The 14,152-nt window shown below is 38.8% G+C and overlaps 1 protein-coding gene across 2 annotated transcripts in view; it reads right to left on the bottom strand.

The window, feature by feature from the left end:
- Positions 1-4,581: 4,581 nt before the first annotated feature.
- The window catches only part of sema6a (sema domain, transmembrane domain (TM), and cytoplasmic domain, (semaphorin) 6A), a 102,399-nt gene continuing 92,828 nt past the window's right edge, over positions 4,582-14,152 (bottom strand). For both annotated transcript variants that reach the window (XM_072387653.1, XM_072387652.1), the window contains one exon: positions 4,582-8,968. In XM_072387653.1, coding sequence (XP_072243754.1) covers positions 7,821-8,968 — 1,148 coding nt within the window. In that variant the 3' untranslated portion in view covers positions 4,582-7,820. The remainder of the gene's footprint in view (positions 8,969-14,152) is intronic.

Genomic DNA, 14,152 nt, shown 5'->3' on the forward strand with positions numbered 1-14,152 from the left:
AACTGTTGCATCACAAAGATAAGGCACAGTTACAGTCAGTTTTCATTTTATCAGCAGTGTGTACTGTGACTTGCTGATAAACTGATAAAAGTGTAAATATTTGTGCAACTCTAAAATTATACTTAATATTATACACTGTAATAGTATAATGATAACACATTGGAGATCAACTGGGCAGAATATTTTCTTGTGTACATATATATGATTTACTGAACATGTCCCACTCATCATTCTAACATTTCAAGTTGAACAAAACAGACACTGTGTCCATTCAAGTTTGTCCATTTTCCACTGTGCTACAAAGTATAATAAACGTCATTAATCAAAATCTGCCAAAACACATTGCCTGTAAAAAGTCTTTGGAGAAAGTGAGTTTATTTAAATCATATATTTCAAAGCACTGTAACACACTGTATGTAATTTGACCTTTTTAATCAAAATAAAGGATGTAATTCTGAAGTATCATGGGCTTGTGAAAATTGTCTTTAGCTCCACTGCACATGAAAATCTATCTTGACTCTGGTAGAAACCATGTTAATGGCTGAGATAATGTATAATAATAATAATTTCATGGTATTTCAGTCATGTATACTCATGTCTTTTCGACAAGAGTTTTCTTTTAAACTTTTTTGTCATGTCTGAATGCTTCTGTAGGTGTTAGTTTTAGGTATGATATTAATAAACCTCTCTCTACCAGATTACTGTGCTGTGAAAATTTAATTAATCTAACTCTAAAAATCCTTGTTGTGACCAGAGGGGATAAAATAAATGTGTTGGAATTATTTGGTGAGCAAAATTCAATTTTTCCTTTAATTGTAGAAAATATTGGATTTTACTGTGGTTAAACTTTTCTGTAACACTTTGGATAATATAAGTACACAAGCCAACAAAATATCTAACATTCATTAAGTTGTTTCAGAAACATTTTAATGGGTAAACATTATGTTTTGTACCTACACACCATCCATACATTTCCAACTTAGAAAGTGAAAATATAAGATATGTTCACTAATGTTCTAAAATGTTCTTACATTATCTGGTAAAATATCCTGATATGACTTACCAGTTTTATCCTTCCTAATTAACTACAGCACCACCTCCCAAACAGTTTCGAGCCCTTAAAACCAGATCTCTGAAGCACACTCTGACTAGCTCTGAAAATACCAGCTCACACTAGTCATCATTAGATACTATTGTGCTCTTGTCATGTTGAGAGCGGCTTATCTGAGTCTGGATCTTGATCTCTGAAAAGTGCAACAACACGAGGGTGCCTGGATGAAAACTGCACAATGCAGCATTGTGGAAGCAGCGACAGGCCTCATTAGCTGTACCACATCCTGGTTATCTGATCCCCATGCAGCCGGGCTTGTAGCGATGATTGGAGCTCATGACTACCACCAGAATCAAAGACAGCAGTGTCAAACTACCTGCTAAAGCTACAGTTCTTGTCAAAATGATGCCAAGGGTGTGCTGATGCGAAAAACTCGAGACAGTGTTTTGAAATAGGATGAATTCTGGTTGGTGTTAGTCAGCAATGATTATCTATAGGTGATAAGATTTCTTTTTTAGATCTTTGATACCATAATATAAATCTAAGTCACACCCAGACAGGCACCCTAAGGTTAAAGAGAGTGTTAGAAAGAAGAGCTGCATTGCATTAACATGTTCCATATTTAACTGTTAATGTCTTCCCTTGTCAAGTTTCTCATTGTTTCACAATTTCCCTTCACCAGCAAACAAAATAGTAAATGTCCATGTCTGTATGTATCATGTACAGTATATGATACACCTGATACTTGCTGAGAATGACACCAAAAGATACTGAGGAAAATGTAGCCACAACGCAGTACATAATATGTTAATATGAGACATCCATACTTGATTCTTTCTCATGGTTTTAGAATTTAAGTTATTCCAGTGCATTATTTTAGCACCCGTGTATATATTGCATTAGCAGATATTGCATAGTAACATTATCACTCATTTCGAGCCCTGTTTCTAGTCACTTAACTTCTTTTAGTGATTTCCTTAAATGTTTTATAACCAGTTGTTACTGAAAACAGAGTTCATAAGAATATACTTGATAGTGTTTTTGTCACAACCGGTTGGAGGGGGGTTGAGCATGACGTGGTGGAGAGGTAGGACCCAGATGCAGAATTAAAGAAAAACTTGATTTATTTCACACAAGAAACAAAAAGCGCGGCTGAGCTGGAAAACATGAAATCTTAAACTGTGAAAAAACAACAAAAGCTACGACTGTGCAAAACAAGAGGCAAAAACCTGACCTGACAAAACCTGATGAATCATGGACCTCATGGCGAGCCGCGAAGTAAGGTTAGGTAAGGTGTCAGTTAAGGTGAGGATTTCGCGATGAACTGAGGAGAACCTGGAAACTAAATACTGTGGTGAGGTGATTTGAGATGGGGTGCAGCTGTGAAACAAAGACAGGTGACTTGAGTGAACCTAATGATGTGAAAAAGAAAAAACATAGCAAGAAATGAACCTAAAACCTGAAAACAAAACTTATAGCATAGGAGATTTTCAGATGATGTTATGACCTGTTTTTTTTAATCCAGACACTTTCTTATACCTAAAAACCTGAAACAGGTATAATAACTCTCTAAACATACCAAGTGTTTTATCTACGTATTTTCTAAAGGATTTGATGGTTTGCATATTTGAGGTTGTCTAATACTACAGCTGATATTGGAAATGGCAATGCTACTGAGAGGCATATTCTTTTAATAGAAAACTCCCACCTATAAAATGACCCTAAATAGGGTAAAACGTGCAGTGAGAATGAATGAGTTTTTACATACTGTCTTCTTATCTACAGTGATTTCTCCTCTCTAACGTTTTTATGAAGCTCTCTTTCTCATTTCCGCTGCTTTCATTTGTCTGTGAAACTTACCTGAAGCAGCAACGTGATGCAGCTGTTTCACTGCATATGTCCATCTCATCTCCCACCTGGATTTAACCCTTCCTTGCTCCAATGGTAACCCTGACACAAAATAACTGATAAACAAAGTGTCACAATTTTTTTTTTCACATCAGACAAAACAAGGGTTTAGTGCCTTTTGAAAGTAAAAGGTAAACAATGTAAAATAGATAATTGAGTGAAATAACAATCCAACTATTGCATTGTGTTCAACTGCTGGATAGGGGTAGTTCATAAGATATCATCATATATGTCACATATCATAGGTGTAACAAAATGTACACATATTGAACCAATTAGAACCTGATACTGCATATGGGTACTGCAGTCCTCATGGCTAGAGGGCTACCAAGGTCTGAATGGGTTTATGTATCAAATTGCCCTCAGTAATGGAGATGTGCATTTCATGTCACAAGGCAAACTTCCCACACCTTTACAACCTTCTCCTCCATTTCCTAAGTAACCAGAGTGGCACGTCCCACCAACAGTGATGATACCACCTCATATCTGAAAGAAATTGTAAACATTGGCCTTTTGCGACCCCCTTAAACATTTGAGAAGTACCATCATATTTCTCATGAGATCAGGCTGAATGGGGCTCTTTTGCTCTGCTCTGAAGAAAGATTTGGTTATTTGTAATCGATAATCCCTACACCTTATTATATTCTGCAGATGATTAAAAAAAGCACCTGCAAGGCTTTTAATAAACTTGAAGTAAACAAAAAAAAACATCCCAGTTTTAATGAAACATTCCACTGCCTTGCAACTGCCCATAGAAAACTGTTGAAGAGTTTATTTTATGGTCTATGTGACAAAAAAGTCCCACGGCAATTTGTGAAACTCACTCTATTGATATTTTTTTCATATGTAAGACTGGTTAGTTGTAAACATTTAGTTCAGGTAAGGGAAATATCATGGTTTGCCTTACATTGGCCTCTCTCTCAGCCTTTTGTTCCACCGCATTTTAGAAGTCTCAACTTTTTTAGGTTACCAAGGTGACCAAATCTAACCAATCCGAAAACCATGAACCAGGCAGGCACAAAAGAACCCCCAACTGACCTATTCTACTTTAAAAGTCAAACAGTGCTCAAATTATATCCATCTCTATGAATACAATTACTCTTCTTTTGTGCTTTCACTCAGGATTTACATTAAGACTAAGAAAACTAGTGACAACAGGTGCCCGATGTGCGATATCTACTGTGGTGGAATAGTGTAAAAGAAGATTTTGAGGGTCTCCTGTACAAGATTTACATAGATCTCCCAGGAAGCTGTGTCTTATTTAAGTGACACAAACAAGGGTAATGTAGCTTAATAGTCTTCCATTCACTCAAAACCTTTATTTTTTTACTTGGGAAGAATTAATTTGGGTTTAGAATACTTTCATCTACATAGATATGCTTTGTATTTTAGGTGCAATTTTATTCCAGGAAACGTTAGTCAAATCTCAAGGACTTGGTGATAGTTTTGCAATTCATTTTCCTTTAAAGCTATTCTCAGTCAAAAGAGGCTTCAAAATCCTGTGTAAAGATAGTGCTTGATTTGTAGCTACACAAAATGTAACAACTAAAGTAGTTCACAATGTAAAAATAACAGCTGTGGGCAAAGACAGTCGTCAAGAAGTCAAGGACATATCAAAAGGCTTCATGACAAGAATTTTATTTTCTTTTTTTTTATTACATTTTGCATTAAATTAAAGAGTTTTTTCTTTACAACATACATTAAGCTGTGAATCAGATATTAAGGAAGTGGAGAGAGTAGGGCAAAAAACTTTGTGACGTCACAATATCTTACAAGCTTACAAAGTTCAAAAGTTTGAGAAGTTGATAAGAGAGTTGAATTGCATCTAATAGCAGTGTATTATAACAAGGGTGAATAGACAAAAGGCACACACTAAAGAACCTCACTGTCCACAGCAGTCTTCCCAGTCAACCCTAATCCAGCCTTTAAAAATCTTCAAACCTCACTCTGATATCAGGCTGCTGAATCTTTAATGCACCCACAGTTTAATTTACTAGTCTACACGGGATGTGAACATTTACCCATCTGACCTAGACAGGTTATCATGTCCACATTCTGTGTGGATTTTCCCAGGCAAGACCCAACTAAATATTTCTGTCAAAGAAACATTTTGCTCAGGGTCAGCATTATTCCAGGCCTGGGGGGAGGTTGAAGGTTCAACCACTAATTACACTGAAGGTTGAAAACAGGGTGTTCTTGTGCTCAGTCACTATCTAGAGTGAACACACACCATGAAGCTAATCTTGGGCCATTTTAATTTTGAAGGTCAAATCTTTACATAATTACAGGGATAAACGTCTCAACTGCCCCCAGAACGTGTTTTTAAAAGAGCATCTTTGTCTTAGTCGTGCTTTGACCTGTTTTCCCCCTGACCCATCACTTGCAACCATACCGTGCAAACGTCTATGCACACATTTAATCAAGGTCCCTGCTCCTACATGTCCCTCTTGCTTTAGCTGTGGATTGAGACATTGTTGGCTTTCCTCCATTGAGAAACACAAAATTGCTTGATATCAAGAGAAAACTTTGACCTATCTACACGTAAAACACACAGGGGGTGCTCCACTCATTTAAGTGTTTAGGTGAAGGGTGGGGTGTTCAATAAAAAATCCCCACGTAAGAAGGAAGTGAAAGAAAAAAGGTCAGATTAGTCAAACTCTCAGCCATTCCTAAGGCCTTGATAATGAGAGTTAGTGAAGCAAAGTAAAAAAAAGTGTCTCTAAACTTTCTCAAACTGCGTTTTTTCTTACAAAAAGGGGGTTAAATAGAGCACAAATTTTAATCTTGTTTTAAAATGTCAACTTTCGTCACAGGAACCAGCCTGTTTATGCAACTGCCTAACAAATAAACATTAAGATGCACACAAGTAGCCTGGAACTGCACTGGTGCACAGGGGGCTTATGTGTATCTCATACTGTACATTTGCTATGATGCTGCCGTTGCATTATTATTGCAGTGCACCAAAAAGATACACAAACATTGGCCTTCTCAACAAGACACAAATGTTAACTGTTCGGTTAATCAGTCAGTTGACCATCACTCCAAACAAACAGACAGCAAAAACAAGTAAAAACAAATACCAGGACTTTTAGCTTGTATAAAATAGAAAATCAAGAACACTCACAACGTCTTCATCGACACTGCCAGCACAACATAAAGGGTTGCTTTAAGCTCATTAATGGCACAATCAGAAATGAACCACAAAGATGAGTGTGTATGTGTGTGTGTGTGTGCATGTGTTTATCCATTAGAGGGAAAGGGTGAAAGAAGAAAGGGAATGCTCCTTCCCCTCTCCCTCCTCTGGACAGTAAGTGTGTTATGTCTAGGGACCAGAATTACAACAATAACACCTACATTCTTTAATTGCATTTTTATCAAACCAGGGAAACATGACGTAAAAAAGAAAAAGAAAAGAAATTACAACAAGGAGACAAACTTAACAGCTATCAAAGAAAACATTGTCACTACTTTAGGGTGTAAGGCACAAATTTACATGTGGAAAAAGAAGCAGGCAACACAGATGTTTTTACTGTTTTCTTTTTTCGCCTGCGTGACACCGCCGGACGAGAAGATACGTTCCGAGATGGAGTCATCGCTCCGTTTGCTTGGAGCCTCACCTACAGCTTCTTTTTGAGTATGTGTGTATGTCTGCACTGCTGCTGCAGCTGCTTTTCTAATATTTGCAACATGCAACAGTGAGCTTTGATGGCACCAGTAATTCAGCAACCAATCAGGACAAATGTTTCTGACTCACACAAAACCACAGTGCTGATTGGGGTGGGATGCTCATTGGAGGAGTGACAGAATGTGATTGAAGAAGTCTTTTTTATGATTGGTCTAAAACAATGGAAACTCTGGTCCGTAAAGGTGAAAGTCCTGGTCTGGCACAGTTTAAATAAATATCACCTCCTTGTTGCAGAGGTCAGGTATACTGTATGTCGAGCTGTAGGTCCTACTGAGCACACAGTAAGACCTTGTGGACCTTTAGTCAACAAAAAAGTTCTACTGGCTCCAGTTTAATGACTTTAAATATTTTTTCTCACTTGATTAATTCATATTAAAACATTTCTTCTTTGTCCTCTCTCTGTCCAAGCCTAGAAAGTCAGTCTGTTTTTTTTGTTTTTTTTTCCAAAGCACTTGATAAAAATAAATACAACAGGCTATTAGTATTAACAGTCATGTGTTATTCAGTAACCAGTACAGTAGAAGATTGCTCTGGCCAGGCTTCGAGCAAAACCCTGGCAGGTCTTGATTGCTGTAACACTGAGAGGCTTTTCACAGTTTCCGACAGAACTCAGGCAGCTGTCTGTCCTTTCAGTCCGAACTCCGTCTCTCTGAGTGCTTGTTCACTTAGATTCTCCAGTCCTCAAGGTACTGTACAAAGACTATTCTCCATCCCCTGCCTTCTGCATGCTGTCTTCCTATGTGCTTTTATCAGCATGATAAAGTATCAAGTCAAGTCCCAGCGACCAAAGACATTACAAACAAGAGAGCCACTGTCTCGAATGCTACAGGGTGCCAATGAATGAAAATTTTTAGGACAGGTTTCATCTTCTTTTTCAGTAGCACATGTTGCCATTTGTGTTTACAGAGGAACTGAGAGCTGGCCAGAGCATGAGCTCAATGACGGCAACAACAGACAACAACCATTGTATATTTACATATTTATATAAAAAGAAAGTGTTTTCTTAGAAAAAAAGACGTGTTGAATTTTCCACTGTACTGTACACCAAAAACTAACAAACAAACAAAGCACTAAAAGAAGATGTAGGTTGTTGCAGTTTTCCCTGTTTTTTTCTTCCTTCCAGTTAACACCTTTTAACTACTGTCTGTTCACATTACTGACGAGTTAACGAGCTAACTATGTGCCAGAGTCACTGGGCTTGACTTTTGTTGAGAGTGAGACAACGGAGGGTTTTGGAGGGACATCAGGTTTGAGGTGTTTGATGCCTGTTCGAGGCAGTGAACCATACGAGCTCATTCCAGGCTGCCGTGACAGCGATATCCCCTGTGCTGTCATTTGTATGGAGTCCACCCTCTGGGGTGCAGGTGGTGGGGTCTCCACACGGAAGCTGTGATGTCTTGCCAAATGGGAGGAGTTAGATGAGTTGGTGTTATGCTTCTTGAGGGCAGAAGATCCAGAAGCAGCAGATGCTGATCCTTTCCTGAGGCCGTAGACTGATGAGTGAACCTCCAGGCGTTTACCCATCTGTGGGACAGCAGGAGGGATGGTAAGAGAGGCCTCTCGTTGGGGCACGCGAGGTGGCAGCACCCCATCTGGTTCCACAATGTTGAGGTTATGACATGGGCTCTTTATAGTCTTGTACTCTAGGGTGGCCCCCTGATCATCCATGACACTGTGGCTCATGGTCAGATCACTATGATGGGGCTGCTCCACATACTCATGTTGGTAAGACTGCAGATGAGGCTGAAGCTGGTGCTGATGCTGTGGTAAAGGCAACACTACCACACTGGGAATGTGGCCTGGTGAGGCCCTCAGGGGCAGGTCTGTGGATATAACAGGTGAGCCAATAGGTGGCATGTCCTTGGTGCAAGCATTGATGAGGTTCTGATTTCTTTCCCATTCACGACTTCCCCGGCTAGGCTTGCGACGCGGCTGCATGGGTGTGGATTCAGGTGTTGGCAGAGCAGTAAGGTCCAGGTGATGCTGCTCAGCTTTTATCAACATCTTTCCATTTGGTGTCAGCCGCCCATTGTGCATCAAAGGGGTGAGGATTGCCTCTGGGCGACCATCTTTGGCCTGTGTTTCAAACAGGCCAGTCAGCTTAGTCACACTGTTCATTGATCCCCGGCGGGAGTGAAGATGTAGGCTGTCCTTTTGCTTGCGGCCTGTCAGGTCCATATCTCGTCGACGGTGGTCACAGACACAGTAGACAATGAGGCCTGAGAAGATGGCTCCCATGGCAAATGCCAAGATGACAGCTATGGCCAACAGGGTCACAGGCACCAGCTGGTCGCGACCCTTCTGGTAGCTCTCACGTATCACACCTGTCGAGAGACATTCACAAAGAGACTTACTTACGATGATTAAAAGATATGTTCTGGGTAAAAAGATAAGCAAAATAAATATTTTCCATCATTAGAAACTTCTATTCAAAATGTATACAACTGGTAACTTGAAGTAGAGACATTCAATATTTCCCGAAAATCCAATCTTGGAGTAAAAATGTTTTGGAGGGGTGATTAGGAGTCACATTTTAAATCCCAGATAAAACCCTCTGCTGAAATTAAAAAGATGAGTCTAGATAAAGGAGCTTGAAATACCCAAGCGCTTTCTTCTGTTAGATGCAAATGTGAGACTTTTCATAAAGCGTGGATCCAATCTCATGAATTCCAGAGAATACATTAAAAAGCCTCTGATTAGGCGCTAAATCCAATGAGCGAATTCATCTCTGTCTTATGAAAGCGCCTATTTCAAAGACGGGCAAAGACACACTGGCAAAATAGAAGATAATTCAATAATAAGCAGCTGTACAGTATTTAAGTAGGGGGAGAGAGGGAGCAACAGGTTGTGTGTAATGAAACAGGGTCAACAGTCTGCGTACGGTACACACAAATGAGGACAAATACTCACACACCCACGCTCAAAGATAATAACTTAAAGCCTGAAGATAATTGTAGTGATATAACATAGCACTCTCTTCTTTGGATAAACACACCAGTCCACAGCAGAGTTTTTTATTATACGTTCACACATGACCTGTGGCCAGCACAGATCATTCACCACAGACAGGGGATTAGGCAGGTGGACTAAACACTGGGCTTGACACGTGTGTCGAGCACTTCGTTTCTCATATTGTGGCATATGTTACTCACTAGAGAGTACAAGCACATGACAGATTTCTGAAATTCCAACGTGCATGCGGCTTGTCTCCTAAAGAGATCATAAGTACCTGAAAAACGGCAGGAAAGATGAAAGCTTTTATTCAGTGTAGAGTGAATATCTAAGGAAATTACGAGTATTTCTGTATGCATGAATGGAATTTCACATATTACTGAATTACCTTGTGTGTTCCCTGGAGGAGTTGAGTTTAAAGTAAATCTTTTCAAAAAAGCATTGAGTAGTAATGTAAGTGATAGACATTTCATTTCTTTCTCTCACTTCTTTGGGATTATTTGTATTCAGTCATGTTAATGAATATTTTGGTTATTGTCACTTTAAAAAGTCAAATCAATCTTGAAATGTGACATACTGTACAAAAAGGTTTGTAATCCTGCAGATTCATTAACATAGTTTTTTATTTATTCATTATTCCTTAAAATGCCCTACCTTAGCATGAGCCACAGACAGATTGATGCGATATTGTCTTTTTACAGTGTGGTGCACTGTAAAAATAAGCTATGTGGTTTGACTTAAAACTCAGTGGATTTTGATGGTAACACAGAGGAACTCTAAGATGAGAAGAAAGCTGCGCAAAAGGAGCTCATCCCAGAATTTTATATTCAGTAAGAGATCACTTAATGTTAAAACATTAACTGTTATGTGATCCAATTCAAATCAAAACTAACCTTCATAATAGCCAGAGTTGTTTTCATTATTATGAGAAGAAGTAACCAACTTACATCTTGGGCCACGATGTAAGTAAGAGTGTAAAAAAGTGTCTGTGAGAAGTTTTTACTTTGATAAAGTATTTTGAGAAGTCTACTCGTATGCTTCTTGTTTTGCTATGTATTCATTTACCTCCTCATTTTATGTCTCAACTGCTCAAGCTAGGAGAACTCATATTCTAAAGTGACATTTGAATTTGACTTAACCAGAATGAACAAAAGAGATGCATCTACATTAATCAAACTAGCGAGGATAAGTTGGTTCTTCTACATTCCTCTTTGATGTTTTTCACTGAATGTTTCCACAAATTGTTGCTTTTCTCTTTCCTGCATATGATCGCAGTTTTAATTGGCTATTTCAGTTTTTCAAAAGAAAATGCTACGAAGTGTTAGTTGAAATAATTGAGTAGTTTGGCTTTTCAGCTCGACTGTGAGGATGCACTCAGAGAATATCTTCTTTCTGCATCTTTTCAGCGAGACATAACACAGACACAGAGACAGCACGATGATCTGCTCTCATGGAACAGAAATTCAGTCTCTCTTAAACCAACATCTATAATCCTCACTCTCTGCAGGCATACTTCATTAATTCAACACATGACTTTAAAACCCATTTTCCAAGCTGAAATAAAGCACTGAGCAATACTTCAGTGTCTGTGTCGACTTTAAAGCTCAACCTAGAAAAAAAAAGAGCTATTACATTTTCTCTGATCTTTCCTTTTTTCATTGTAAAAGCAAAACTGCTGACATTGTGCAGCTTAGCTAGACTTCATTTAGAGTTATACAAACGTTTAAAAACTTAATTTCTGTCCAGAATAGATTTTTACCATGGATCTGGACAGATGTGTGGATAGTGTGAGAAGAAATAAGTGTTATCTGCAGTGAGGCACTAGAGTGTTCTGCTGTGACCAAAAAGTCTGCCTGTCTGACGAAGCATCTGCTTCCTTTCTCCAACATTAACATCTTTTCTTTGCTGCTGTCTTTTTTTTTTTTCGTTGTTGACTTTACTCTCTTAGATCTATCTTTTCCCATTTCCTGCAACATCTGACTTTCCTCTTGTTTCAGAGTGTTTTCTCTCACACTGCTCAGCTTCCATATGCTAAGTGTTCTATTTGGTGGCAACTGGGAAGGCTGTAATTACAACCTTGTGGTCTTTGCGAGTTAACATCCTTCAACAGAAGCGGCAGAAGTGACTGTGCAGTTTAAATGTTTGGTTAAGGGTTTCTGTAGACAAAAAATAGATGCAGGGAGGAATCTAAAGGAGAATATATTGTGGAAGAATCACTTTTTTTTTCTCAGCTTGAGAGCTTAAGTTTGGGAGGTCACTACCAACTCAAAAACTGAAAAAAATTGCATTTTATTTAGGGCCCCTCGTATCTGAAAATGTGACATTCAGTGAACCGTTTAGATTTGAGGGTAAACTTCCACCACTTTATAAGATTACCCAGCTCACTTTCTCATTATCTGTGCCTGGATTCAACCACAGATGATGCTGCATTTGCTGTACCCTCCAGTTCACTTACCTTAAGCTTAAGATTAAAGTAATTGATCTAATAATGCTCCACCAGAATTTTGTTTAAATTTATATCTCCTGATAAGGAAATCTAATTTGTAAAAAGAAAGCTTTTATTCTTTTTCTCACTTTTTCTCCTCCTCCATCCATCACTCAAGTCTCTCGCACACTGACACTTCCAGTGGATACCTAGCCCAAGTCCTTGGGTTAAACACTAAAGGAAGAAAAGAGTTTGAAGATTTCTATTTTTCTTGGGAGGACTTGTTTCTCATCGAAAGAAAGTAAAACTTTCTGTCTTTCTGTCTCTGTTGAATCACCGAATCTCAGGCTTATGAATCTAAGTGGCAATACTTATTTTTCAATGCAAGTTTGTGATCTTGGCTAAAGTTTTCAAAACTTCCACAACTTGACCTTGAAGTATCAAAGTTTAGCTAAAACCCCCAGATTTTCTGCTTTAGTTTCATCCTGTTGGGGTTCTGATTATACTAGACTTATAATCTTCTAGTCTCTCTTCCCTCGTCCTCAGAAGACATCTTAAACATCCTGCAGATCGACGCCTCTCATAGCGGCAGAACTGGTTTTCATTCCACTCTGCCGCAGGCCTCAACATTCAGATATTAAACACATATCTCAGATAGTCAGATATTTCTTGCTATCAAAACAGACTGCGTCGGCAGCACTTACTTAAAAATCAGAAATACTGTAATCTACTGTGACTGGAACGTGTGAATGCTCTTCCTCTATCTGTCCAACTCACACAGACACTCTTACACTCTTTTAATCTCTTCACAGGCACCATCTGACTTAAGCCCACAGAGTTCGTCTTTGTGGTGGTGTTAGGGAAACTTCAAAGGCAGTTAAACATCACAGAGGGGTTACAGAGGGGGCCCTAACCTTTGACTACCAGCCGTTACACAAAGACATAGTCTGAGAAATGGTAAATATCTTCATCGTCAGACTTAACTGCGCTCACTGATGTATCTCTTGTTGAAAGACATAACAGTCAACCTTAAATGGAGGAGGAGAAAGATGCAGAGGAAAAGCAGGCTTATACTGGTGTTGCCTTCTCTGCAGTGGGAGCTGAAGATAGAGTTCTCTGTTTAGGACAAACTTGTTGTTTACCAGAAAAGGACCTTGGTACTTAAAAAATGGAAATGATTCATCAAGTTCTATTTAACCCCCTGTTTGGATACCATCCCATTAAGTCTTGTGTGTGTTTATGTTTAAGAGGCACTAATGGTATTATCCAATAATAAAGGCATTATCGGACAGTCCAGAGTCACAGCACAGCATACTAATGAGCAAGTTAAGATTTAATTAAAGTCCTAATTATATCATTCTGCACCTTACGTGTTAACATTGATGTTCTAACCTTGTAGCCAATTCCCTCCATGCAATCCGTAGTATTTAAAAGTGACAGGGCATTACATGGCAGTTAATTTAAACATCCATGGGAATATTTTTAAGTGGTTGTTTGATGCCATAAACTTAAAATGACCACAAGATGAATCATAGACCCGATAGATCGTCTGCTTCACATAAATGACGTCACCAAAAAAAGCAAAACCTATTCTCTCTTAACTTCAGTGTCACTTAACTTAACTTCACGTGTCGACACATTTCTGAAAATCTGCATTCTAAATTTTCAACAATCACAAAGTTTTTTTTAATTAGTATTCAATCTCAATGAGTCCCTTTACACAGATGGTGACCTACTCAAGTGTATTTTATCGTGCCATGTCTGCTGAAAATGTATGGCAAGTTTCTATCATCTGTGGATGTCTGAAGGGCTTTGTGTGTACTCATATCCACTGTTACTCATAAATCCAGGCACTGTCTCACAGAGTTCTCCAAAAGAACAATGACTTGGCTTGTATTTTCCTGATAAGTGGCTCAGTCCTGATCACCACTGACATGACACTTTGATTTCAGTTCAAAACAGAATATTGACTGCTGAATGTGGGTTGTCTTCAGATGAAATTCAGTCTGACGATGCCGAAAGACAAATCACAGCTTTTGTATGGACCGGCATTGGTGAGGGGCCTTACTGAAATGTTTAACCAAAACATGAAGAGAGTGAATGTATGTTGAAAACAAAGGCGGTCTTAGAG

Source organism: Leuresthes tenuis, unplaced genomic scaffold (assembly GCF_036924035.1).
Source record: "Leuresthes tenuis unplaced genomic scaffold, fLeuTen1.0.hap1 SCAF_6, whole genome shotgun sequence".
In the NCBI taxonomy this organism is placed as follows: Eukaryota; Metazoa; Chordata; class Actinopteri; order Atheriniformes; family Atherinopsidae; genus Leuresthes; species Leuresthes tenuis.